At 39.0% G+C, this 26551-nt stretch overlaps 2 protein-coding genes, 1 long non-coding RNA gene and 1 other non-coding gene across 17 annotated transcripts in view; 1 reads left to right on the forward strand and 3 right to left on the reverse strand.

The window, feature by feature from the left end:
* Positions 1–10938, forward strand: part of amot (angiomotin) — a 34019-nt gene extending 23081 nt beyond the window's left edge. For all 9 annotated transcript variants that reach the window (XM_017704341.2, XM_037545844.1, XM_017704345.2 and 6 more), the window contains 7 exons: positions 961–1053; positions 1428–1573; positions 3809–3958; positions 6135–6325; positions 6727–7109; positions 7716–7964; positions 9075–10938. In XM_017704341.2, the coding sequence (XP_017559830.1) occupies positions 961–1053; positions 1428–1573; positions 3809–3958; positions 6135–6325; positions 6727–7109; positions 7716–7964; positions 9075–9202 (1340 nt within the window). In that variant the 3' untranslated portion in view covers positions 9203–10938. The remainder of the gene's footprint in view (positions 1–960; positions 1054–1427; positions 1574–3808; positions 3959–6134; positions 6326–6726; positions 7110–7715; positions 7965–9074) is intronic.
* LOC108431297 lies at positions 953–6821 on the reverse strand. The gene is made up of 4 exons (XR_001858143.2): positions 6693–6821; positions 6264–6365; positions 3780–3875; positions 953–1087 (listed from the first exon to the last, which is right to left on the reverse strand). It is a non-coding gene; the product is annotated as an uncharacterized LOC108431297 (long non-coding RNA).
* A 2233-nt stretch (positions 10939–13171) lies between the features above and the next one.
* LOC108431294 (mitochondrial fission factor homolog B) lies at positions 13172–25588 on the reverse strand. 6 transcript variants are annotated; one of them, XR_005131602.1, is made up of 9 exons: positions 25547–25588; positions 23250–23453; positions 21034–21146; positions 20570–20664; positions 17555–17737; positions 16979–17041; positions 16738–16843; positions 16147–16222; positions 13959–13992 (listed from the first exon to the last, which is right to left on the reverse strand). XR_005131602.1 is itself a non-coding variant. In XM_017704340.2 (8 exons), the coding sequence occupies exons 2-8, from the start codon at positions 23443–23445 to the stop codon at positions 13861–13863; spliced, it is 855 nt and encodes a 284-aa protein (XP_017559829.1). In that variant the 5' UTR covers positions 23446–23453; positions 25547–25588; the 3' UTR covers positions 13172–13860. The 6 variants fall into 6 exon arrangements, 5 of the variants coding, with proteins under 5 accessions (XP_017559829.1, XP_017559828.1, XP_037401595.1 ...); XM_017704340.2 differs by lacking the exon at positions 16738–16843 and having other exon boundaries at positions 13172–13992; positions 17555–17734; XM_017704339.2 differs by lacking the exon at positions 16738–16843 and having other exon boundaries at positions 13172–13992.
* On the reverse strand, positions 18264–18336 carry trnak-cuu. Its single transcript has one exon. It is a non-coding gene; the product is annotated as a tRNA-Lys (tRNA).
* Positions 25589–26551: the final 963 nt, after the last annotated feature.

Here is a 26551-nt window from a genome sequence, read left to right on the forward strand (position 1 = left end):
TCTGGTCTGCAGCCCAACACACAAGGAAAAAAACACTTATTTTCAGAACACCAAATCTAAATTTCCATTGCATATTAAGGAACTGGGATGTTAAGAAGCGAGGCATTTGGTTCTGGAATACTCGTCACAGAACCTAGTTGACTTAACATGGGGAAATATTGTTTTAACGTTTGGCCTGCTTTCTTGATGAACATTTTGCTCTTGTGAAAAAAAACAGCAACCCCCGCGTATAATAGCTCTTTTGTTGAGGCAGTTTTTTTTTTTTAACTTAACAGCATTTGGAGAATTATGACTTGGTCTGCTCTATGGGAATCAGACTCAAGTAAAGTTTTGTTTTATTTTTGTTTTCCATTTTGCTGAGCAACCAGCCCTAGTGCCGTTTTATGTGTGCGTGGATGTCTAGAGAAATCTGCCAAAGAAGCACTGAACTTTATAACAGCTTAAAAATATGTTCATACTGAAGAAATAGTGCATGGAATTTACATGACTGAAATGTGTACATTATTTTCATGTGAATTCAGTACATCAACACAGTTTTGTCTTTCAGTTTATTTACTTTTGGCAAAAGTAACTGTCTCAATATAATATATTTTATTCATGTGGAAATGATGTACTCATTTGAAACTCCAAAATCCAATACATTGCTTTTTTCAGTGCATTTTTACTGCTGGTAATAATTTGTGGATATACTATGCCTAGCTCTGTTTTTTAAATAATAGTAATAATAATGATTAATATAGTGACAAAGGATTTCACGATTGAAGTGAAATGTCATCACCTTCTGTACATGTATATGCTTTTAATATAACCTGGTTGTGCACCGGTTCTTAATTTGCATTTGATATAACAGAAAGTTCCCAATACATGTAAGAACTTCATTACAACTTCTTAATCATTATTAGTGTTGAGAAGAGTGCAAAGTTATTTCATGAAGCATTTCCTTATCTTGTCCCATTATAGAACGTATGGAGACAGCCAACAAGCAGCTAGCAGCCAAAGAGTGCGAGGGCACAGAGGACAACCGCAAAACCATCTCGCAGCTTCTGGCTCAGAGTGAGTTCTCCTTCCAGAATTTTCTCCAAACAGCCTGAAAAAGAGCATAGACTTTATATAGCAAGAATAATACAGTGTATCAAAAATACAGGCTGCTAATTTGACAAACTATCTGTAACTGAATCTGTTGCATGCAACGTTGAATTGCCTTGTGTAACTGTCAGGTTGTACAGAAATTAATTTGTATGCAACTTGCAGCATGTAGCCAAGTGCATGAAAGTTTCACTGTGTAAAGCCAGCCTAAAGCATGCATTATCATGACTGAATTCAGTGACTCAAGTTTAATTGAGTAATCACAACAGCCCTAGCTCAGTGGTTTGTTTTCAGCCACCTGAACTGAGCTGATTGTCTTTCACTGTTGGGCCATTCCACAGACAAAGAGACTCAGCGGGAAAAGGAGAAACTTGAGATGGAGCTGAACACGCTGCGCTCCACCAACGAGGACCAGCGCAGGCACATCGAGATCCGTGACCAGGCACTGAAAAATGCTCAGGCTAAAGTAGTCAAACTAGAGGAGGAGGTGAGCTCACTGCTTTTTTAACTGTGGCCCGCTCAGCATATTTCTGCAGCATATGAGGGAACTGAGTGGTATGCTTTCAGTTAAATCTGGGATCAATTATCTCTGAGTGACTCCAAGTTCTCTGTCAGAGAGTGTGTGTGTGTGTGTGTGGGTGTGTGTGTGTGTGTGTGTGTGTGTGTGTGTGAGGGTGTGTGTGGGTGTGTGTGTGGGCCCCCTTGTGGACACTTTTCACCCTCGAGCCAAAGGCTGCAATATCTGGTTCAGTTTAAAGCTGAGAAGGATCTCAGAGGAGCTCTGAGGAATTTAGGGTTTTTCTTCATTGCTGTGAGTGTGCCTAATAGTTTGCTGAGTCATAAGTACATGCTGAAGAATAGCTTATTTTTGTTTGCCATCACTCTTACTGAGAGAAGATAAAATGTCAGTTTATGGATGACTAAAAAGTGAAGCGTTTTACTATTGTGAGTACGACAGACGAGAGATAATACCATTTAATTGCACAGCTTTTGAAAGTACAAGTAAAGCCACACTTTCTGGATGTGTTGTGTGATAGAGATTGCTGGTGCTTTGATGCTCTACTGAAAGCTTTGTTAAATTGACATTTATACAGTAAAGTCAGCGGTAACTCATCTGCCCTAAAGCTGACCACAAAAGAAGTTTGGCTCTGCCCTCCCTGTGGACAGCAACTTTGAAGTTGTTCCCGTCAACACTGCAGAGCCGCAGTTAAAATCTTCAAGCTTGAGTGCACGGCTGGCCACGACCTTCACTGAATCCAAACTAGTTTAGAAAACTCAGCCGACAGCCAAACAGCCTCAGCTAAGGCAGATAACAAGAGAGAAAGAGAGAGAGACTGACAGACGAACAGACAGAGAATTCCATCGGTTTTTTCTATTGATTTGTATCCAACAATAAACTTCTTTTCTAGTGTTATGTGTATTTCATTACAGAAGAAAAAGAAAGACACACAAATAGTGAGAGAAAGTGAGAGACAAAATGAGACAGAAAAGAAAGAAACACTAACAGAGAAGGAGAGACGGGTGGAGGCAGAGAAAAACACAAATGGAGACACAAACACTGTTTTAATACAACACAAGTTTTTTTCACTGATTTCTATCAATTAAATTCCTTTTCGAGCGTATTCTATATCTATTTGCATGTGTGTGATATTGCTATAATTAATAATCATTTTATAGTCATTTATATTGTTATTATTTGTTATAGTTTTTAATGCCATTTTCATTGTTATTACTACTGTTATAATGCTTTGGCAATACTGCACATCATACAGTCATGCTAATTCTGAACAGTTATTCTGTTATTCTGAACAGAACTGAAAGAGAGAGAAAGAAACTAACAGCGAGAAGGAGAAACAGATAGGGATAGAGTGACAGAAGGAGAGGGAGAGAGTGATAGAGAGACAAATCGAGGAGAGGGACAGATGTGCAGAAAGACAGACAAAGAGAAAGTCTGGAAGAGACAGACAGAAAGAAATGGAGATATAAAGAGAAGAAAGAGACAGAGGGAAAGAGAGAGACAGAGAGAAAGAAAAAGAGATATAAACAAATACAGAGGAACAAAGAGAAGCAGACAGCCTGACAGACAAAAAGAGAAAGAAAGACCAGCAGAGAAACAGAGAGGCATACAATCAGAGAGAAAGAGGTACAGATAGAAAGCGACAGAAAGAAAGCAGCTCAGGCAGTATTGACTCTTTGAGTCTGAAGTCTGTGAGTGTGTTTGGAACAGTTGGAGTGTGTGGCCTGCCTCCACCGTTTGAGCCCCAGATGGCCTTCTGGCTGCTGCTGAAGCCGTCCCAAAATGCACCGGCCTGTTCCACTTTCCACCGGCCCCAGTCACAAATGGCCGCTTGTTCCCCAAACAAAGCCTCTTGAGTTGTCTGCCATGAAAAGACTTGAGGATGGCCAAATTCTTAACCCCCCCACCCCCCTGCCACAAAACCCACTCACCAACCAGGCCAGGCCAGTCCTGTCTAAACAGGAGCTGCATACTTGTCCTCTTTCTCTGCTTCTTCTGCGTTGCGTTGTCCCCTGAGCTAAATTGGGCCATTCATTTGAGCTACAATTATAGCTTCTGGTGGATTTGAAAGTAGTTCCTTTTTTTTTTTTTTTTTTTTTGGGTGGAGGGGTTTGAAGGACACAAAGAGATTATTGTGAGGTGGGTTTTCAGCTGAGGAAGGAGCAGTGGGGCTTACCTGCATGTTCTCTGTGTGTATGTGTGCAGCTGAAGAAGAAGCAGGTTTACGTGGAGAAGGTTGAGAGGATGCAGCAGGCTCTGGCTCAGCTGCAGGCTGCATGTGAGAAGAGAGAGCAGTTAGAGCACCGGCTCCGCACGCGCCTGGAGAGAGAGCTGGAGTCGCTCAGGATGCAACAGGTGAAACAGAAATGCAAACAAACGCAAAAAACCCACACTGTACAGAAGTACGAAAACAATTTGGCCCTCTTAGCCTGGCTTGAAGGATATACTTATAAGATATATAGTTAAAACTGTTAACTATCTAAGCAATGAATGTGCTTTAGCAAGTAAAAACACTATAAAAATTAGAATAAGTATAAATGAACACTGATGCTATAAAAGATTATTCTGTATCCTCTGAGCCAGTTAGAAGGTTTGGTTCCTCGTCTAACAAGCAAACTTATCTGTCAGTATAATGAGATGATTCCACTTTTTTTTACTTAAAATGAGAAGTATTGGATACATCAGCTAGATTTAAGATGATTTTATGCAGTAGTGAATTTATGGGAAATAAGCGGTTTTATTCTCATTTGTGGTGAAATTGTACACTAACTTTTGCTATAGTGACTTTAACTTGCTAAATCAGCTTAATGGTAATATGTGTATTATCAGATATCTTTCGTCAATGGCTTTCACACAGAGGATGTAAAAAAAGGTTAGCGTGTAAATTACTATTGTTAGCACCCAAGCTAGCAGACAGCTACAACATAGTTTCCAACTCAGATTGGTGGCATTTTCCATAGAACACAGATATTTATACAGTATTGTAACCGTTATGAGCTGCTAAGGGATCAAATATAGCCGCAAGCAGCAATCAGTGGGGTCCAAGCAGCACAAAAATGATAGGCAGTCAAGAGTTTGTTGTTGTGTTAGCTGCATAAACTGAACCAACCAAAACACTGCACTTTTAAATCTACCACCAGAGGAGTTACATGACGTCTGCACCCCATTCTCAACACTTGAATCATTTTATCTGGTTCAGTTTGTAGTTGCAGAGCTTTCTATTTGATACTGTTTGTTCTGTCTTGCATGAGATTTCCTTCATTGTTGGATGCACGGTTTTAGGGAATGTGTGCATGAGCTCAATCAAACTGCAGTCTGAATCTGCAGGCACTTATTGTTGTTTTAACTAACGGTAAAAAAGCACGACTGGTGTGATTAATATTCTTGTTCATGTTTTCTTGTTCACAATGGTCATGTTTGGCTTTGTGAAATCTTGTTCTTTACATATGAAACAAACACATCAGCACTGAGAAAGCATGTTTAACAGAGAAGAGCAGATGTATCAACACAAATAGCAATTTTTTGCATAGGTTAAAAGATGCACATACTGACCTTTTGCTCTTAATATGGAAAGAAGCACATGTTTAACTAATCCAAATGTCTGCACAACAATTTAACATGCTTCCCAAGGCATGTCATAACTGCCCTACTAATATTTGGCCATATTGTGTGGCCCTGCTGTACACCAACTGTCATGTGGTCACTGCAACAAAAACTCTGTTGGAAGAGAATGTGGGGTGTACTGTGTTTTTATCCCACACGCACTCACTGATGGGCACAGGCGTTAAACAGTCCAGCAAGCATGAGGCTCAGCTGCAGTCAGCAGGAGCTGGAGATGTTTCATTTCTCCAGTTCCACTCAACTCTTCCTGTGTGTCCAATACAAACTTCCATCAGTGTTTTTATATGACCTTTAATCTGGGGGAAAGGTTGCAGCTCACGCTGTGCATGAGTGTGTGTGCGCGTGTGTGTGTGAGAGAAAGAGAGCTTAAGGGTGGAAGAGCAAACAGCTGTGCTCTCCATTAGGGGCCCAGACACTAGACATCCTTCCTAACCTTTGTACTGTGTTTAAAATCTGAAAATCTGGCTTTGCTTTTATACAAGCAACTGTTTGAGAGTAAGCTCTTTTTTTAAACAGGAACATGTGGCAGGGGAATGAGATTCACAAATACACACTGTTCCAACAAGCCTGTGTGGTTTATGAACCTACATGGTAACTCATGAATAATTCTGGATCATCGCTGTCCAAGGAAAAAAAACAAAACAAACAGAACGTGTATCTACAAAATGGTAACTTTACAGAAGCAGAAAAACTATTTTCAACAAGCAGCAGTGGTGCTTGATGCATAACAATGATGTAAACATCCAAGCTATGACGTTTCAGTCTAGGCTATCTTTGGTCATTTGGAGAAATTATACAGATACTTTATCATGCACAAATTACTGTACAGAACCTCCACTAAAACTAGACCAGCTGCAGTAGAGCTGCACTCTAAAGCATTTCTCTCTCTCTCTCTCTCTGGGATCCACAGAGGCAGGGTGGTCAGCAGAACCCTGTTGGCCCTGAGTATAGCACCACAGCTCTGATGGAGCACCTACGTGAAAAGGAGGAGAGGATTCTGGCTCTGGAAGCTGACATGACAAAGTGGGAACAGAAGTACCTGGAGGAGAGTGTCATGAGACAGTTCGCTCTGGATGCCGCTGCCTCCGTTGCCACACAGAGGTATGGACATATGTTCACATAATGGAAGTTAAGTGAGAATCTATGGCAGAACATGAAAATGCATTAAGTACCACTTTTAAGAATTTTCTTAATATAAAAAAAATGTTCATGATGTACATTGTTGGGAGCGAGCTTCACACAGAAAAACTGTGCTATAGTATCACCTTTATTAAATAAAAATGTTTTGCATTACAACAATGTTGATCCTTTCAAAACTTGTTATATCCAAGATTGTGACAAATGAATATAGATCTGAACGAAATTCTCTATATACTAAATGTTATACAAATATGCATCCAGTGTAGTCTTACAACTGTCTTCCTCAAATTGAGTTTCAAGCGATGTTTGTGTATGTGTACATATGTACCTCACTTCCAGCTTTTACCCCTTTCCTCGTGCAGGGACACTTCCTCAGCCATAATCAGCCATTCACCCAGCAGCAGCTATGACACCTCAGTGGAGGCACGCATCCAAAAGGAGGAGGAGGAGATCCTGATGGCCAACCGCCGCTGCCTGGACATGGAGAGCCGCATCAAGAACCTGCATGCACAGATAATCGAGAAGGACGCCATGATCAAGGTTTTACACCAGCGTTCTCGGAAGGAGCCAGGCAGCAAAGCTGACGGACCGTCCACCATGCGCCCCTCAAAATCCCTCATGTCCATTGCCACAGGAACGGGCAGCTCCAGCGGCTCTGGCCTGCTTTCGCACTCATTGGGTCTCAGCGGGAGTAGCCCCATCACTGAGGAGCGCAGAGAAGACCGTAGCTGGAAGGGCAGTCTAGGTGAGCATGTCCTCTACAGCACACAATGGAATAAAATGTTTGGTTGATGGAAGGAACAGCCAGTTTAATATTTTTTTCTTTTGAATATCCACAATTTTTAATGAATAGTATTTGAGTTCTCCAACAATAAAATATTTCTAATGATATGAATAATAAAATGTAGACACAGGTTTAACATTGATGTATTGTGTGTGTGATTGGCACAAAAGGTGATCCCTAAAACTTTAAATTTTAGATAATACAATTTTAGGTAAACAAATACGAAGGTTAGATTATGTCAGTATATTTGAATATTCGTGCCCATCCTGAGATGATGGAAGCTATTTATGATTAACCAGTGTTCATAACAGAATAGCATTAAAAAGAACAGAATATGTCAAAAAAAAGATAAAAACAAGCATTTCCATTTCTGTTGATTTGCACACAGCAGCTGCCATTTACAGTGTGCAAATTTCATAACCAGTGGACCAATAGAAGTGCTCTAAAACTGCTTGGAATAAAATAGTTTTTGCCTTCTTCTATAAAAGGTAAACTGTTCTGGAACTTCTTCTCCTGCTTGTCTTATTTAGCTGTTAAGCCCCTCCCCCTCTCCATTGCTTGCTTCAGGTGTGTTACTGGGCCCGGAGTTCCGAGGCGATTCTCTGAGGGCGGAGTCCATCTCCTCCTCTCCGTCTCCTGTGCTGCCTTCCACTCCTATGCCTGCCGCCACACACTCTAAGACAGGCAGCCGGGACAGCTGCACCCAGACGGATAAGAGCCAGGAGACAAGCAAGCCCAGCACACCAGCACTGCAGAGCGTAGCAAACAACCGCATTAGCAGCCCAAGTCCTGTGTACATCCCTGACCGCATCGCAGGTAATGCATACATACATTTCTACACATGCTGTTCACCTGGCTCAATTCATCCCACACCTATTTACAGTGAGTGTGGTTGGGATATAAACCTCAAAAAGCAATAATGATAATTATTGGAACCAAACATTTTCTCAACATTGATGTTAATGTGTAATTAAATAATGATGCCCTTCTGTTTCTAAAGCAGGTAATGTGATGAGCACTTTTTACATGTTAGACAGGGAAGGAGAAATCTAGCCATTCATCCACCCAACAGCACAAAAGTGTGACCGGTAGCAGAGTTAGCTAGCATCTTATTTTCAGAGTTGAAATTACAAGAAGAGAAAAAAGGACATTTTTTTAACAAAGTGTATCTAAATAGGAAGAGACTGAAGGCCACACATCTTCAACAGCAACTTCATTTTCTCTTAATCTTATTTCCTATTGTGTTGACTAAACATAGTTTCAGAGTTTCAAAGGTGTTGCATGTTGAATGCTGACCATAACTGCCCTGTAAAGGTGTATTTTAGTAAGACCTTAAAGTAATTTTCTTTAGGATTAAAAGATGAATATAACTGTTCGTCTAGTCTAGTCTATTAGAATCTAATAGCATATTAGATATTAGTTATTCTGGTAACACCTAATGCTCTACATAAATTGTTACTGGCATAACTTAAAGGACCAAAAATCTACACTGTCTGGTGGTCTTTGAAGATCGGTTTGAGAACTAATGCTCTATAGATGCTTTGTGGATAGTCACCTTGGCTTTAATTACTTAAACTTAATATTTGGACCTTAACTTGAATGTAATAGACTCTGCCAAATCTGAACCTAAACATAAACCTAAATGTACCATATCGTCTATGCCTTAACACAATCCTAAAACACTAGTGATAATCAGCTGAGTTTCACCAAATAGTTTGACAATTAAAGTATGTGTAAATAAACTATATCAAAATCAAGTGAGTGATATGAATCTAATCACCCAGTCCTACATGAAGCTGGCACACTGACCCCAGTGGCAGAGCAGTCTGTTATGAGTGACATTTTAATCAACATTCAAAATACATAAGTGATCATGTTCACAGGTTGTGGTATCAGCTGTAGTAAGTTGGGTTTGTTTTCCTGCAGATGTTCCAGTGTTCCACAGCAGCACTCTAGAGAGAAGAGCTCCCATACAGTCTCTTCCTCAGCAACCCCTGCCTCAACCACCGCCACAGCAGGATGTGGACAATGAGATGGTGGAAATCCTCATCTGAACTGTCTAACATACACACACATAAATACATAAAACAGGTGAAGGATTCCTTTATTCTACGGTATGCTCTTTTATCAGCTCTTTACTGGGGGGGGGGCACTAATGGTGTGTTGAAATGCACTACATTTTTAGTGATATTTTATGCCTTGTACAGAACAAAAGCCTCAGTATACAATGTCAGTTACTATTAACTAACTTTTTTGTACAGTATTCTCTGGTGGCCTTTTCTTTCTCCAGAGTTTAGGACCAAATGTATTGGTAACCAATTTTGCATTTATTGCACTACTTTTTCCATTTTAGCTTCCAATGTTAATTGTAGGTTATATTTTGTGTAGTGAACATATACCAATGTTACAATCTTGGCACTTGAGTATACGATGGCATGGGAACTAGTGGAACAGTTGTTACATGTAAATACTGTATCTAAATACTGTAAGACACATGTAAAATAGAACTGAATGTGTATGGCCTTGGGAACTAAAACAGGCACTGTGAGGAATGCAGTGTTGAAGAGAACTGGCCCATCCATGCTGCACCCACAAATGCGTTCTTTCATCAAAACTGTTGCATTGTTGGTCAAGGTTCACAGAACATGGAACAAAACCTCACTGGATGTGAGATCACAACTCTAAATACCAATAACTGTCTAAATTATTCACATGAGACAGCTACAGTGTTGTGCTCTACTTTCAGTTGAGTCTCCAGTTTAAGATAATCTACTATGGAGAGGCTGTAGAAACGAAGCTAGGCAGATTGGAAGCAATGACTATGGAATTTGCCACCATGCTAATTTTAAGCTCAATAACACAACAGAAAAAATACCCCCCATCTGTCTTAAGAGTATGACAGAAATCTGCCCACTCGATGTCATTATTTTGACAAAAACTGAGCCGAGCACTAGAACCTCTCACTTGTTTGAATGGGATTTTTGTCAGTTGTCTGTAAAGCTTTTTCAACAGCAACAGCAGCTACTAAAGAATGCATCTGTGGGCAGTGCATAGATGGGTCTATTGGACCAACAGGATGTTCTGTGCAGGTCCAGAATCTTACATTGCTGTGTATGCAAAACGTCAAATGACCCAACTGGTTTTGGGTTTGTTTGTGTAAGTGTGTGATGTGAGAGAACTCTGGGTTGGGTTTTTTAAATTTTTTTATTTTTATTAAAACCAGCACTACAAAGTGTCACCGCACCTTTCACAAAGTGCATCACATTTCTTAATGTGGTAGATGCGTGGGGTCACTTCATATGTCAGGCTTCGCAAAGTCTCTTGCCATTTCAGTCTTTTTTACCTAATGGTTACTATGAGTACACTGTCTGCTATGAACAGTACGGTTGGTTGTAGCCAGAGTTGGGTTGTGTATGAGAGCTCGAGGTGTATTTCACAGTGTTTTCACTTTCTCAGTTTTCCAGGGAACGCGTAATAGACATTTAGCTTTTGACCAAAGGTTACAGAAAAAAGCACAGAAAGCAGAATGGAACTTTAGTTAGCAGCGCATTGTGTAATATCTCTGAGCATTCACTGCATGCCATTGCCTGCCAAATGGAAGCAACGCTCTGGTACTGAATCAGTATTGTTTTGTGCATACAGAAATAATGCATTTGCTTAGGTCATATCCATTTTTTATCATCAATAAAAAATACAGGACCAAAGAAATATTACCGTTTGGTCAACGTTAAGTGTCCAAGACAAGTTTACTGTGTTATTAAAGCAGATTTCTACAGGCCCTGAAAACATACAGTCAGTGTTTCGTGTTTCATCTTTGTTTGGTATTCAGTCCTTTAGCTCGCAGAAATGACTCTTCATTTAAACATTTCATCAACATTTTGAAATACCTCTCTCTCTTATTGTGCAAAGTAACTCAAAACAAATAAAGAGTATATTTTTGATAGCCTTAAGTAGTGCCTTAAATCTGCATGAACTTGGGTGGTTTCACTTACAGACTTAAAATGGACCAGTTTTCTGGACCCAAAATAAGCTTAATCCCAGTCTAAAAAGGCTTTTCAGTGGTAAATCACCTGTTATTACAATTTTATCCTAGACTAGGCCTAATCCTAGTCCAGTAAACCCACTCTTAATGTTGTAGTATTAATTGGTTATCTCTGAATTGACTGATTCCCAAGAATGTTTCACGATGACTATAATTGTGAATTTATTGTTGAATTTATGTCTAATTCATGTAGATTATTTTTATGGATGGAAGACGTCAGCAAGGAACTGCCCAGTAAAGGGGTTCTTCCTATAAATTTAGAGCCGCCTGTCTGTATTACTCAACTGGTACTTGACAATTCCTGCACAAATTTGTCCATCCGTTTACTTTATGTCCTTTGAGCACAAGTTTCCAAGCATTGTTTCTTTCAAATATGAATACAGGTAATCATTCCCGCATAATCCAATCAACCACTGTTGAAATATGCCTAAAAACTGGCATTTTAAAAACCTGTCTCCTTTTAGAACTTAAACTTTGAGCAATTTTGGGCATAGAAACAGGACAATGGACCCTAGAGCTGTTGACTGAGTCTTGGCTGGGATCAGTGACTGTAAGCACAGTTATGACTGTACAGTATGTTCTTCGCAACAAATAAGAACCATGTCAGTGTTGCTTCTTTCACGTAAGGTGCCTTAATTTGTGACATTTCAAAGTACTTTGTTATATAGGTCTCATGATACTGTAGACAAAATGTGCCTATAATAAATGGCCTGACCTTGACATTAGCTGCTACCACCTTTAATGGGGGGACTGATAAAAAGAGAACCCTGCATGAAGCCATCTCTGTACTCCCACCTAAGATTCATTCACCCTTATCCGTCTTGAAGGTCTTGCTACATTTGTTACTCAAAACTATGTTTTGAGCTTCAAAAAGAGAATGTGCTATAGTCCAGCTCAGGACAATCTAGGAAAAGGTGTTTATTTTCCTGTTGGTCTTGAATTTTGTACAGCATCTACCCTTTTTAGCCCGGAGATGGCTGATTTTGCCTTCTTCTAGTGAGGAATGTTTTCCTTCATTTTTGTAGTATTTTTCCATCACAAAGTGTGTACTCTAGTTGCTGCTTGACAATGTTATTACTGTACAATCATGATTCATTTTTAATTCAATTGTATTCTCTTTAATCAAGTATTTTGTTTTTACAAAATTCATCTCAAACAGTTGTCCTTTTGTGGTTTGACATTTTTTATTTGGTTTATACTCCAGAACATGTTCCAAATAACTTTTTTTTTCTTGACAAATTTTAATTTAATTTTTCAATAAATAAATATACTGAGCAAATGATTGTTGTTTTTCTGTCTGCTCACACAAGCAGCTTTTGCATGTACTTGGAAGGAAGGCGTGCAACCAACGTCCAAGGCTCTAGAGTCTAGACAGTAATGCAAAATCTACTAAACTAGATTAAATAGGCTTGCGTATTACATTACAAACGCAGTCCAACAAGCTGAAATAAAAAAAGGTAAACTTCATGCATGAATATAAAAGCATTAGTGTGATTCTTTTTGAGAGCCAAAACTGGCAAGATCTGTTAGAAATCCAAAACAGTAAAACATACAGACTTATTTATCAAGTCCTCCAGCACATTTATGATTTCAGTTATTAAGTATGTAAAAGACTATAATATGTTGTAGCGCCTCTCCGTATCTCAGCATTATGAAGCACAAAATACGAGGACGGAGACCCCGGACTTTTGAGCAGCTGAAGTTGTACATCAAGCAAGAATGGGAAAGAATTCCACCTACAAAGCTTCAATAATTAGTGTCCTCAGTTCCCAAACGCTTATTGACTGTTGTTAAAAGGAAAGATGATGTAATACAGTGGTAAACATGCCCCTGTCCCAACTTCTTTGGAACATGTTGCAGGCATCAAATTCAAAATGAGTGAATATTTGCAAAAAACAATAAAGTTTATCCGTTTGAACATTAAATATCTTGTCTTGTAGTGTATTCAACTGAATATAGGTTGAAAAGGATTTGCAAATCATCGTATTCTGTTTTTATTTATGTTTTACACAACATCCCAACTTCATTGGAATTGGGGTTGTACAAAATACTTACCTAACATCAACATTTAGATTATTTTACCATAGTTTTGAGAAGGTTTTGCCATAAAACTATTCATGGCACGTGTATATGTAGAATGTTGTAAGACAAAACAGTACTCAAAGGGCTGAAACCACTGTCCTATTATAAAACATAGAACACATGTAGGTTTGCTGGTGGTTTTGGATAGTAAATAAATGTCCATATGTGTATTGTAGACATTGACACTTTGTTCCTTATCGTCACCACTGTAAAGGAATCTGGGTGATTTCTCTTCAATGAACCACCACATCAAACCACTCTGAATTATTTGTGTCAATGCAGAAATTTTGAACATTTGGTGGAACTTCCCTTTATGACATTTGAATTGATAAGTGCTTCTGTGTTTATTGTAGGAGTGGAGAGTTGTGAATACACTTGTAACTTAAAGTAATGTTTTCATAGTCCTTCCCAACAAAAAAAAAAAAAAAAAAAATCAACTCACCCATATACAACACTGGTTTATCTTGACTCAATGCAGTCCTATGCTATGTATTGTATATGTACATGGTTTAGGAGCAGGGCAGCTTGCCTGAGCCCTGTTAGAGAGGATGTGGAGGAGTGGAGTTAATCAGCCAGAGGTCTGCAGGGTTATCTCCGCATCCACAGCCAACCATTAAGCAGACAGGCAGACAGCAGCAGAGAGAAAAGCACCAGTTCGTTCTGCCTGCGTTCAGCGTTCTGTCTCTCCAGCCCCGCTATCCTCCTGCTCATCTTCACCACCTGTCACAGCAGCATGAGGAATGCACTTTAAGGAGCACATTCAGAGAGGACTGTAGGCATGTGAACTGATGAGTTCATTACTTGGCTACTGCCGTCTGAACGTCTCTATAGATAGAATGTAGCACCCTCTTCTGGTTACTTTGTGAATCACAATGGCAAAAATAAACCTTACCCTCTCTTTCCATAAACAATGGTTAAACTGACTGTTGTATAACACATACAAAGCTTCTCAAAAGTTTGAGGACATTTATGAACTTGAATAAATGCTTTCCACAACTTTCCTCTTAGCTTAAATGTAGCTGATCAGCCAAAGCATGTTTGGTGTCTGAAGTCTGCTTCTTCAGTTTGGAATTGGCTAATGTAGATGTAATGGAAGATGTAATGGAATCTTGTCATCAAAGATTAGCAGTACCTAAATAATCACAGACTTGCCTCAAATCATTAAAAGCAATCTCAAAAAGACTGCCATCTGTGGTTTCTAACCACAACGACATTAAAGAAGCACATTTCAATTTAATTCCTGCTTTCTGAAAAAAATGACAGACTTAACATTCAGCAACCTTTTTCTATTTTGCAATGCTCAGCTTCATGTTTACTGAATAGAAGTCTTCTTTGCCTAAATAAAGAACTTGGCAGTTTTACAAACTACTGTTTAATGTACACATTGAAAATCTTTAGCTCCAAAGGAGGTTTAAAGGGGACCCATTATGCTCATTTTCAATCTTTGTAATTTTATTTTTGGGGTCTAGCAGAATAGATTTACATGCTTCAATGTTCCAAAAACATTATATTTTCTCACATGTCTAATTCGCCATCTTTCTGAAACACTTTATTTGAGCTCCTGTATCTTTAAGCCACACCCCCAGATGTGCCTGATGTGGTCTTATTGGTCAGTTTGGCCCCTCTGTTCTAACTGGTCAGCCCCAGAGCTGTTCTGCCCCTACATGTTATGCCCGTCTTGCAGTTTGCAGACAGACCCTTCTCTCCTGAGCAGCTATAAACGCTGATGTAGTTATTTGCCCAACTGTGTCGGTTCTGCCATTCCAGTTTGAGCCAGGGTCCGATGATGAAAGTCCTCTCAACACGGCTACAAAACTGAACCACCATTTTCCGGTGCCCAGTAGTTGCTGTGCGTGGTGTGAGGGTATGCCAAGCTTTCTGGGTGGTGGGTAGTAAGGACTTGTGTTAAGGATTGTGAGATTGCATCATCTTGTAACAAGGAAAAAGGCTGGAATACCATTTCAGGCAGCTGAGAAAAGCAGCTTGTGTGGGGAAACGGTTACCCCTTCTGGCATGAGCTTTGTAAATTTACAGTCCATTTACATGCACAAAATGCTATAAAGCACACTAAGGAAAAGTGAAAAACTGAAAACGCATATTAGGTCCCCTTTAAACAGCTGAAAAGTTTGAGTGCTGACATCAGAACAAGGGGTTTTTGTATTATTCTGAGATAGCACCGTCATACATTTTGAAACAATTACATGAGTGATCTTATTTTCCTCAAAATGAAGTGCCTTTCTTCAATGTGTTAAGTAACTGAAACATGCTTTTTGTTTCAAGTGTCCCCAAACTTTTCACAGGATCAACACTAGTCAAATATAATGTCGCTGTTAAAACAAATATCTCCAAAACAGAGAAGAAAAAAAAAACAAACAATGGACCTCATTCACCAATATCTTACTATGTATCTTAGTTTTTATATCTTGGTATAAAATGTGTTTTTGAGAAGGGTCCTAAGAAAAAGTTTACATAAGATTCATGATGTTCTTAAGCCGCAGAACAGTTTGCACTTCTGTGCTTGAGTGTGCAGATTCTGTTCTTACTTAAGAGCACATCTCAATTAAGGAAACACTGGTGAATGTCAGAAATTTAAGTGAAAACTGTGTAAGTGGGTCTTAAGAAGATTTTTTTTTTTCTTCTTAAGAACAGTTGGTGAATGAAGCCCTTTCCTCTTAACTTATAATGGAAATTAAAGTAACCAGATTATTTGAAGTCATTTTGGACCATTTCTGTTGGTCTGCTCATTGTACAATCTGAACACATGGCAAAAAATAAGGGGAGTTTCCAAATTATGTAAAAGAACTTTAATCAGATACAAGGTTTTTGTGAGACAGTGATGATCAGAACAGTCTAAGTAAAGCTGTATGAACTGACCTGTCTGCGAAGCACGATGAACTCAACTGCAGTTCCCGTCTCTTCTTCAGGACTGAGCCAGGACTCCTGCACAGTGCTGAGACGAGCAAACAGCATCGGAGAGACACTTTAGTTCAGGTCAGAGCTCTTTCACATATGCATTACTCTTAATGTTAATTACTGCACTGCTCCAATTCAACTTCCTTTCATGACTAGCAGACCACACAACACACATCAATATGACAATCTCACCACCATAAGAGATAAGAGATGGTGGATGACGGAGCAATGGGTGCTTAAGAGTTCAACAGACACTAAGAAAAGCTTCACATCTCTGAAATCTAGAAAACCAACAGAAGAACCAACATGGCACTCTCATACACAAACTCTTCATTCAAAGCACACAATTTGGCCATTAAATTAGAAAATGCTGCTAAAATCAATTTAAAATTAAAATCACAAAAATAAACCTAAATGATTTAAATGATATTCAACCAGGCATCACTGTTTGAAAATCAAAAAAAGGAGAAAATAATTTCAGCCACATTCATTTTTTCTAGTATTAATCATGCTTGTAAGCAGCCATACTACTGTTTAAGTCATGCAGCTTACTTTTTTCAGAACGTTTCAGGCACTCCAATGTGAAGGTATGCAGCTTCCACCATGTTAACCGGTGGCTTTTTAGCTTCTTAGCTTCTTAGCCACATTAGCCTCACAGCTAAAGAAGCAAACCTCAGACAACAAACATGTCTTGTTCGATCAGCTACATTAAAACAAAATGCAAGCTCCTCTAAATTCATCAAGTTAATTCATTCAAGCATCAACAAACAGAACCAGAAGAAGCCTCTATCACCTTTTCCTGGTCTGATCAGTGTGGATCTCTGGCTGAGGTGGAGGGTTTTCTTGGAAACCGAACCTTCAAATACAAAAGAAAGACCAGAGCCCACAGGAATGGGCATTCATTGAACTCGCATTGAACTAGAACCTCTTTAATGCCAGTCACCATAGTGATCTACAAGCTCTAGCAAGCGCAGCAAAGGGTTACTCAGCTACACTATAGGCACAGCAAAAGCAGTGAAGTGATTAAACCAGAGTGAGCAGTGAAGAACGCAGCAGGCAGAAGCATTAATGGCCTCTAACAGAACTCAAAAAAGCTCAAAAAGCTCAAAAGAGCTCAGAGATGCCCACAGGGGGTTCACAATGCTTTACGTTCCCCAGTGAGATGTCATCACACACATAGCATTAATTTAACATTTACTTTTGATGGATGTTGCTCAAGCTGCACCATCCAAGCATACTTTAAGTTTGAAAAATAGAGGCACTACAACAAGCTCATCATCACATTAGCTTGTTAGCAACCATGGCAACCGAGGGTGGGGGTTAGGCAAGGGTGGGGCTCGGGAAAGGGTGGGATCTAGGAGCATTTCACCTGGAAGAGTATTTTTGAGAGACAGTCTGGAGGATTTTCTTTGATGCCTGCTGGCCCAGCTGCCTGGCCGCCTGGAGCATGCTCTGTGGGCACAGTAGGCTGGGTGGGCTGTTGGGGAACTGCAGGGGATCAGGCAGGGGCATATCTGGGTCTACAGGGGGCGCTCTTCCAGCACAGCGGCTACTGAAGGCAGGTCGAGAGCAGGACAAACAAAACCACTGTTATTTAATACCACATTATACCTTATTTTGTAAACCTGCTATTGGGAACCACAGCACTACAGAGGTTTAACTATTCCCTGCAGCAACACATCTGATCCAGCTCATGAAGTGGCTTGATAAGCCATTGGTGAGCTGAGTCAGGTATGTTGGGGGAAAAGCTGTAACTGTGCAGGTCAGTGGATCCCCAGAAGTAGGATTAAAAGACACTTATATAATACTACACAAACACGAACACAAGTTTTCAACTTGAGTCCTGGAGGGCTGCAGTTCTGCTCTGTGATTTCTCTGCTGAACCACAACTACGACTGGTTTCGTTTCAAACTGCTCTTTTACCTAATTCAGTTGTACCTTAAATCACGTCCCAACTAGTAAAAACTAACTAATGCATGTGCCACTTTAACACGATGATAACATATTCAGAACAAGATAGATACATAGATGGATAGATACTTTACTGATTCTGAAGGAAATTTAGCAAAAGCAAGTCACGCCCAACGTGGGGCTCGAACCCACGACCCTGAGATTAAGAGTCTCATGCTCTACCGACTGAGCTAGCCGGGCAAGTAGAGTTTTCCCAAGTCTTTCTTGGATTTGTTCTGTGAGTGACTGTCTACATCAGATACATGTTCTTAAACCACAGAATTGTTCACACCTTCGTGCTCTTGAATGTGTGTAGATTCTGCTCTTACCTAAAAACAAATCCCAAATAAGAAAGAAGAATTCTTGTGAAAACTGTATAAGTGGGCTTTAAGAAGAAATTTCTTCTGAAGAACGGTTGGTGAATGAGGCCCAAAGTGTACAAGTTTACAGGATTGTTTTTCCAAAATGTTTAACATTTTATAAAATTTAGTACCAATAAAAATTATTTTTTGTTTGTTTTTTTTATTCTTTATTATTTCCTCACTCCTTAGTACTTAATGCAACCTTCAAAGTGTCTCAATATTACTTTAATGTTTTGTAATCATTTAAAATTGTAAATGTATTACCATATCAATACAATATGAATTATATTTTATATATATATATATATATATATATATATATATATATATATATATATATAAAAATAACTGTAGTAAGTCAGCCATCCTCCTAGGTACCTACTACACCTTTCACAGTGTTTCAATATTTCTTTGTTCTCTTTCAGAAATTATGTAACATTTTTTATTTATTGCTGCGTCCATGGTATTGAACTTTTATATAAAATCTCTGTACTAAAGCTGATAGCTTTCCCAAAATAACCACTACAATCATGACGATCTTTAATATATTAAAATGTAAACATTCACAGTTTTACAGGTTGTGCACTTTTTAGCTGCTCCATTAAGCAATGGTGCATCACTGTTTTACTGTTTGGACAGCATTTTTGACATTCATTTCATTGTAGTGTCTTCTCTAGTTTCTGAGGGGTGGGGGTAATGGAACCGAGAAAATCAAATATCTAGCAAATGTCCAATATAACACCTACTTTACTGTGCTAGTATATCAGCACAGTATAACTGTACGCTTCACGTTTCGAGTTGAAACCAGGGTCATAATTACATTTGAAAGTAAGATTACAGAACACAGGTTAGTTATCTTAACTGCAAAAAATTCTTTGACGTTTCTATTGGTTTTCCCCAACATGTGCGCATATTCAGCAAGTACAAAGTAATATAAAAAGTTAAATAATTTATGTGGTGTGACCCAGTTTGATTCAGTAATCCACAAACCTGAACTTAGTAAATACTTACCTTTTAACTAGCCTGTGTTTGAGCTCATGTACAGCTGGTGGTGGAAGCCTAAAACAGGTGAATTGATTCAGGTGTGTTTGAACAGGGAACTCACCAGACTGGCTGAACTGAGTACACCTTAAGGCTGGGTGTCACTCAGACGTTTTTGAAACTGATACCTAAACTTTCATACCACTTCCTATACAATATGCTTTTTGATGCCTTATTTGATTTATCAAACAAAGTGGGTGTGGCTGAAATTAGTATGAAGTATGAATTTTTCTATACTATTTCTATGATTTGTGCCATAAACTGATACCCAGCCCAACATTAAATACAATGTCCATAAAATGGTTCACCAAGTCCATTTATTTAATGGTGAATATAAAAAGAGCTTGTATCCTGTGTATCCTTGTTTAAAAAAAAATAATGATGCCAAATATTGTATTGAAGTGAAGAAGGTGGCATACTATAATGCAGGAACCCAGCTGAGTCCAGAGTTATTATCGTTAATGAGAACAAATATGAAGATGAAAACTAGCACTACAAATCTGTCCTACATCCACTGAAAATACAAAAGCAATTATTTGTATTCAGTGGTATTTTTGGATCGTTTTAATGGACATTATAGTTGTGACTTAGCTTTCCTATTTTCAATGCACGTAGGACAGCTTTGTAGTGCAAGTCACGCAGTATATTCCCAAGATTTGGTGACGATTAAAGTTACTTGACGAGTAAAGTTCACAACCTGCGTCCTTCAGGAAGAAAGCAGTCAGTCATATGCAATAAAAACTAAACCTATCAATACACTTTTAAAACTGACTGAAACGATACTGAAAATGAAAAACAAAATAAACAATGAAAACCATAATAACCCTGTTTCAGTCTTGCCCTCTGCTGGTAGCTTTACAATTAGCAAGGCCTGCTAACTGTGAAACCTATGCTACTCTTGAATTGAACTCAGTGAGTAGCATCTCTCTCCTAGTCTGCCAAATCAAAGACCCAATAATGTCACCTCCACTGATATAAGGGGTTCCCCCAACAAGCTGACACATAAAATTACACTTGTGCTGCTTACTCACATAGAAGGAGAATGTAGTGCTTGTTTGGAGTGTGTGGGGGTTCCAGGTGGGGTTCTACCGAATGTCTGGTCACTATACGATCTGCGTAGCGGACTCTGTAGGTAATACAGCAGACTGTTAAAACAAGTTACAGTCTCTTAACTTTTACAATACAGTAATACAGTGCATAGCCTATTGGTCTGACATCTGGTCAGAACAATGACACTGCCACCTTAAACCTGGAACACAATAGATAACGAGTAGATAAACAACAGCAAGCAAATAGGGTCAGCATTACACACAAACACTTATCAGATTCAAAACACCAACTCATTGTCTCCAGGTATTCCCGTCACTAAACCACAAACCAAAAACAAAAGAATCTTTATCTTAGTAGGATCTGTTGTGTCATTGCCTCTAGAGATCTGATTTAAGACAAAGTAGAGCTAAAGGAAGATTTACTAACATTTGCTATGTCAGATTACCTGAACGGGCTCTCGCGTGTATGCCTCCTTACCCCACGTTCCACGCTGCAGATCCCACATTGACGAGGCACTTTGCTTGGAGAACAGTGGCCGTGGACTGAGGTCAGGAGCATCTGCCAACGTTGAAAATATTTTGTTACAATATCTGCAACAGATGTGAATCTCTGGCCACTCAACACTTTGGCCTGGCCTAGTAATTACATAATCACCTGATCGCAATTATCTGAGCTGATTCCAATCATTTTCCACAGGTGAAAGTTTTCACAATCACATGTTTGTGTAACAACACAATGTTGCATATGGTCAAATCTGGTAATAAAATGAGCTCATGCAAATTTCATCTTCAGTGTATATGTATGATCAAAGTTTTATTTCAAAAATGCTTTGTATGTTCGATAATCACAATTACTCTCAATATCATCAATGATATTAGCAATAACAAATCACTGATTGTTTCATCATCATACATCAGTTTCCTGAATCAGATGCAGATGAGTTCACACGTTGACTGTTAAACAAAATGCACCCAATATATTTTCATCGACTGAGTTGAGGTAAATGCAAGTAAATAAAAGAAAGCAGAGAACATATGTTTCCATGGTACATCATGGGTCCTATGAAGTTCTAACTTGTGACTTGGTGCGATAGGCCTTATCAGAATGTATGTAAATATGAAGGTTGGTTTAACTTCCAGGTGGACAACTGACATCCACACATTCAGTCAAGTGAGACAAAGAGATCCACTGTCTTTGGTAGCACTTGCAGCTGAAGCCAATGACAATTAAGCAAATCATTTTCTCTTCCAGATGAAGATGAAGTTGCCAAACACGCAGATCAGTTTTTTTTTTTTTAAAAAAAGGTTTCATTTTTTTCTAATAACTTGGTTAAATAACACTCTAACTGATTAGTACAAAAGTCCTGTTGTACCAGTCCAGTTTTACTTGTGTTCTGCAACTGAAAGTAAATTATCTGCTGTTGTGACTTACTGCTGATTTGCCCTATACACACCTTTAGAGGGCAGCAGTGGGAAATGTTTATTTATATGAGCTTCAGCTGTTTGTGTCTTCAGTTGTGAGCTACTAAGTATTAATAGCTACAAAGCAAAATAGCTAATCAGCCAATTTGCCCAATTTAGGCTTTTACTTTGAGGGCTGCATATGAGATTGAAAAAAATTATTATTTTACATAACTAAAATTATTTAACTGGCGATTAATCGTCAGCTAAAATTTTAGGATCCCAACAGGCCAATCAATTATGATTCTTCAAATACATTAAACGCATCTTGAAATCTTGAAGTTGTGTTAGATTTCAGGTAGGTGTGGGCAACATGGCAAAAGTATTATATTGTGATACATCAAGACATTTTCATGATACACAATATGCATCACCATATTTATTTTCTTAGATTTAGTAAGTTGGAACAGACAAAATAAAACCTGTCGTGCCACATATTACAATGATGATAATAATATTAAAAACTACAATGATATTTATTCAATGTTTTACAAAGTATATTGTACTAAATCCAATTAAACAGGCTTAATTATGCTCTCTTTGTAATAAAACATGCAGTTAGTCAGTGTTCTTTAAGTACTGATGACATCCACAATATGCACATTAAGACATAATGTATTATCATATCACCCACCCGTAATTTCAGAGCTATTTTTAAAATGAAAATATAAATGTGAGTTAGAAATGTGAATTAGAAACGTGACTGGAAAAACTATTTGCACTTTATAGAATTTTTTATGAATTGAGTAAATTGATAACTTTCCATAAATTATGTAGTTTAATTGCCATTTTCAGCTCATTTTTACAGTGCAAGTCACCTCAAGACACCTCAATCCCCAGCACCAACAGTCCATGACTGAGGTGTCCTTGAGCAAGACACCTAACCCCTAATTGCTCCCCGGGCGCCGTGGATAGGGCTGCCCACCGCTCCGGACAAGTGTGCTCACTGCCCCCTAGTGTGTGTGTTCACTAGTGTGTATGTGGTGTTTCACTTCACGGATGGGTTAAATGCGGAGGTGGAATTTCCCCGTTTGTGGGATTAATAAAGTATCACTTAACCTAAGTATCTACATATAGTCTACATGGAGTGACTTGGATTGTCTGGGTTCTGCAGGATGAATCTTGACCAAAGCATTTTAACAAAACTGCTCAACACATTTTAAAGGTAGTAAGCTGTAACACCCATGTGTGCTTTTCTCACCTGTTAAGGCCAGTCTGTCTGGTACATGCATGCTGTAGACAGGAAGTAGATCCTCAGGCCTCTGTTCCTCAGCCAGGATTCCATGGCCGACACTCAGGCGATCTGGTACTCGCATCCTCTTGCTGATGATCTCTGTGAAGTATGGATCTCCACCACGAACCTGCGAACCCTCACCCAGATACACTGGAGCAGCCATGATCTTCCCTAAGAAGCAGCAATTCAATTTTATTTGTGACACTGCTGACAAAAATCACTAAGAGGAAGAGGAAGAAACACTGAATCAAGACTCAAAAGGAGAGCTCATCCAACGCTGAAACTAAATTATGGTGGAAAAGCTGGAATTAAACAGAGATTTTCAGAATATACCAAGTAAGTATGTTGCTTGGTTATTAAAAACTCTGGCCCTCTGCTGGTAGATTTACACTTAACCAGAATCCAAAAGCTCAGTGAACCCTGCGACTCCCAGAAAACTGCAGTACGCTTGTTTTAAAGGGGGATTTCACTTAATATTTTACATTTATAATTCTGCATTATTCAATTCTGTAAACAATGTAAATAAAGAGATGTCAACAAAGACATTCAGGGAGGGCTAAGAAGAAATGGTGGTAGAGACACTCTTCAGACACTATTTACAATGATGGTAATAAGAACCAATGGCAGTAATATCTACAACACAAACATAGCCACTGTATTTGTTATCCTAATTAACCTGTGGACCCACACGTCTTCTGAGTTTTAATATGAAATGTTTATAATGGTAATGTAGTGGTTAAAAAGGGGTTTTCTAGGGGGATTGTTTTACCTTACAGCACTGTCTATGCCCCTCCAACATGAGTATATTTAAAAATACCTTTTAGGCATAAAACAATGTCAAAACAATGGTTTTCACCCAACTTTTGTAATAACTGTCTGTGAGAGGTTTTAAAGGGGAACTCCATAGATTATTCAAATTTTCTGCATAACTAAATGATTGACATGTCAACACAATCAGAGTGGTTTGGTGTGAAATGCTTTGTTCTAGGGAAACTTGCTGAGTCAGAGCTGTTCTGAGAGGTTGTGGTAGGAAAGTCTGAGGAGTTTAATGCCCCTAAAAGCTCCCCCACAAAAAACGTTATTACACAGAATGGTTATGAACACATTGTTTTACGTTTTGTGAGAAAGCTTTGGTCTAAAATCTTTTTTAGTCCATTTATTTTAATCAATTAATGGTGGAGGGACATATGAAGAATCCTGTAAGGCAAAACAGTCCGCCAAGAAAACGTATTTTTCTGACTGACCATTATTTTACCATCATCAATTCTTCGGACGTCTGGTTCCCGTCGCCACTGTTGTGAATAATTGTGACTCAGCAGATTTCTGTGGTTGCACTAGAGTGAGAATTAAACACATTAAACCACTCTGAACGACTCTGTTCACAGTTTAACGATTTAATTACAAAGAATTATGTTTTGAGGCGGTGGAATTCCCCTTTAAACCAAAGGATTAGTCTGTAACTTTCAGTTAGATTTCGTCAACTGCGGATTAGAGCCGTTTAAGCCGAGTAGATGACACACCACCGTATGTCGGAGCGACGACAACAAATGCTGTTAGGCGGTCAGAAGGTCGTGACTGGTCAGCCAGCCTAACGCTAATGTTAAAGATTAACAGCAACGGGTTCCGCAGTCACGGTGCTAAAACAGAGGACAGCTCACACGAGTGTCCGGCCTGCGCTGCTGGAGCAGGACAGCCTGTCAGTCAGTGAGCTGACAAAACTTCTCGAAGCTGGAGCTGTGCTCACAACAGTCCGGCTAGCTAACGTTAGCCTTCATGAACGACGTTATCCGCTTCTGTCCGGTTCGAGGTCCTTGTGAACGAGCAAAGAAGTCGCTGAAGGATTCAGGTTCTTGTTCCTGACAGAGCCGTAAAGCAGAAGGTCGCCACTGATAGTGGACACTAACTCTGTGCACAGGCGGGCTCAGCGGTGTAAAACAGGAGGCTGAACTAACTGTGATATCAGATTATTAAGGCAGTACAGAAGAACTAGCGCTGAGTTAATCAGCGTAATGAGAAAGTTAACTAGGCGTTTAACCAAACTCGCCTTCTAAACAACACAGGAGGGAAGGGCAGGCGGACACTTCACACAACAAACTAGCACCACCAAACTCTGCGCGCTATCAGCGAAGTCCTACTTCAGAGGGGTGGTTACTACAAACGTCCCGACAGGAGCGCACAACGTACTGAAATCTATTCATCCACCACACACATACAGACACAGTCGGCGGCTGAACAGCTCAAAATTAGCTCAATATTCAACAAACCTCCTTCCAGCTCGCAGCCGGTCGACGACGCAAAAAAACCGTGTCACGTGATAGGCAGGTTCACTGAGAGATGGGCGGGCTCACGAATCCAACAACCAATCAGAAGTGAGGATAAAATAACGCGAAAACCCACGGAGTGAAAGCGTCTGTTTACATGTGATAAATCTTATTTTTTCCTAGCAATATACTATATTCATAAACGCAAGTTCGGGATTAAACTTCGTGAAATTAAGTAAACAAGCAAAAAAATTCAAAATACAATCCAAAATTCCCAAAGTGTCTTTTTTGCTGGCATCTTACAAGATTTATCCATCCATCCATCCATCCATCCATCCATCCATCCATCCATCCATCCATCCATCCATCCATTTTCTAACAAGATTTATGTTTGTTTGTTTATTTATTTATTTAATATATTTATTTAATCATCCTGACAGTATGGTAATAATGTCTGACCTTTGTAACCTGCTCTTTTTGGCATAAAAAAAGTCCTTTTTCACTAATCAGTTAATGTCCCAATCTGAAATGTTACCTTACTTTTGGTTCACAGATTCTGTGAGCTTTACCGATTCTAAATCTGAAGAAAATATTTCACTTTAAACTATTGTTTGCTTTAAATATGAAGTTACTTAAATGTGTCTGGGAACAATATTTTCATTTATGTTTCAGTGATTCAATTGCATATCTTACAGTTCATTTATGTAACTATTATGCCCATTTTGACTTTATTAGAACAAAGAAGACGCACAAAAACTGCATGTCTTGTAACATGAATCTAGCATATATGAATAATATATGCCATTCATACAATGTATAATGGGATCTGTCATATATTATTTTGTTACACATATGTCTATATATGCTGATAAATGGCTGAAATATGCGTCCCATATTTGAAAATGACCAATTTCAAATAAATTGGCGAATATGTCCACATATGTCCGAACATGTCCACATGTGACTTACATTAGTTGGATACCTCATTCATATGTCATGAATTTGAAA

Source organism: Pygocentrus nattereri, chromosome 16 (assembly GCF_015220715.1).
Source record: "Pygocentrus nattereri isolate fPygNat1 chromosome 16, fPygNat1.pri, whole genome shotgun sequence".
Lineage (NCBI taxonomy): Eukaryota > Metazoa > Chordata > Actinopteri > Characiformes > Serrasalmidae > Pygocentrus > Pygocentrus nattereri.

Bases quoted from the DNA above. Each gene is read 5' to 3' on its own strand.
- LOC108431294 (XM_017704339.2), bottom strand. From the start codon at position 23,445: ATGGCTGCTCCAGTGTATCTGGGTGAGGGTTCGCAGGTTCGTGGTGGA. The intron at 16,223-16,978 runs GTGATAGAGGCT...TGCTCGTCTCAG, and splicing joins ACTGATCAGACCAGGAAAAG to CACTGTGCAGGAGTCCTGGC. The intron at 13,993-16,146 runs GTCAGTTCATAC...CTGCTGTGACAG, and splicing joins TCATCGTGCTTCGCAGACAG to GTGGTGAAGATGAGCAGGAG.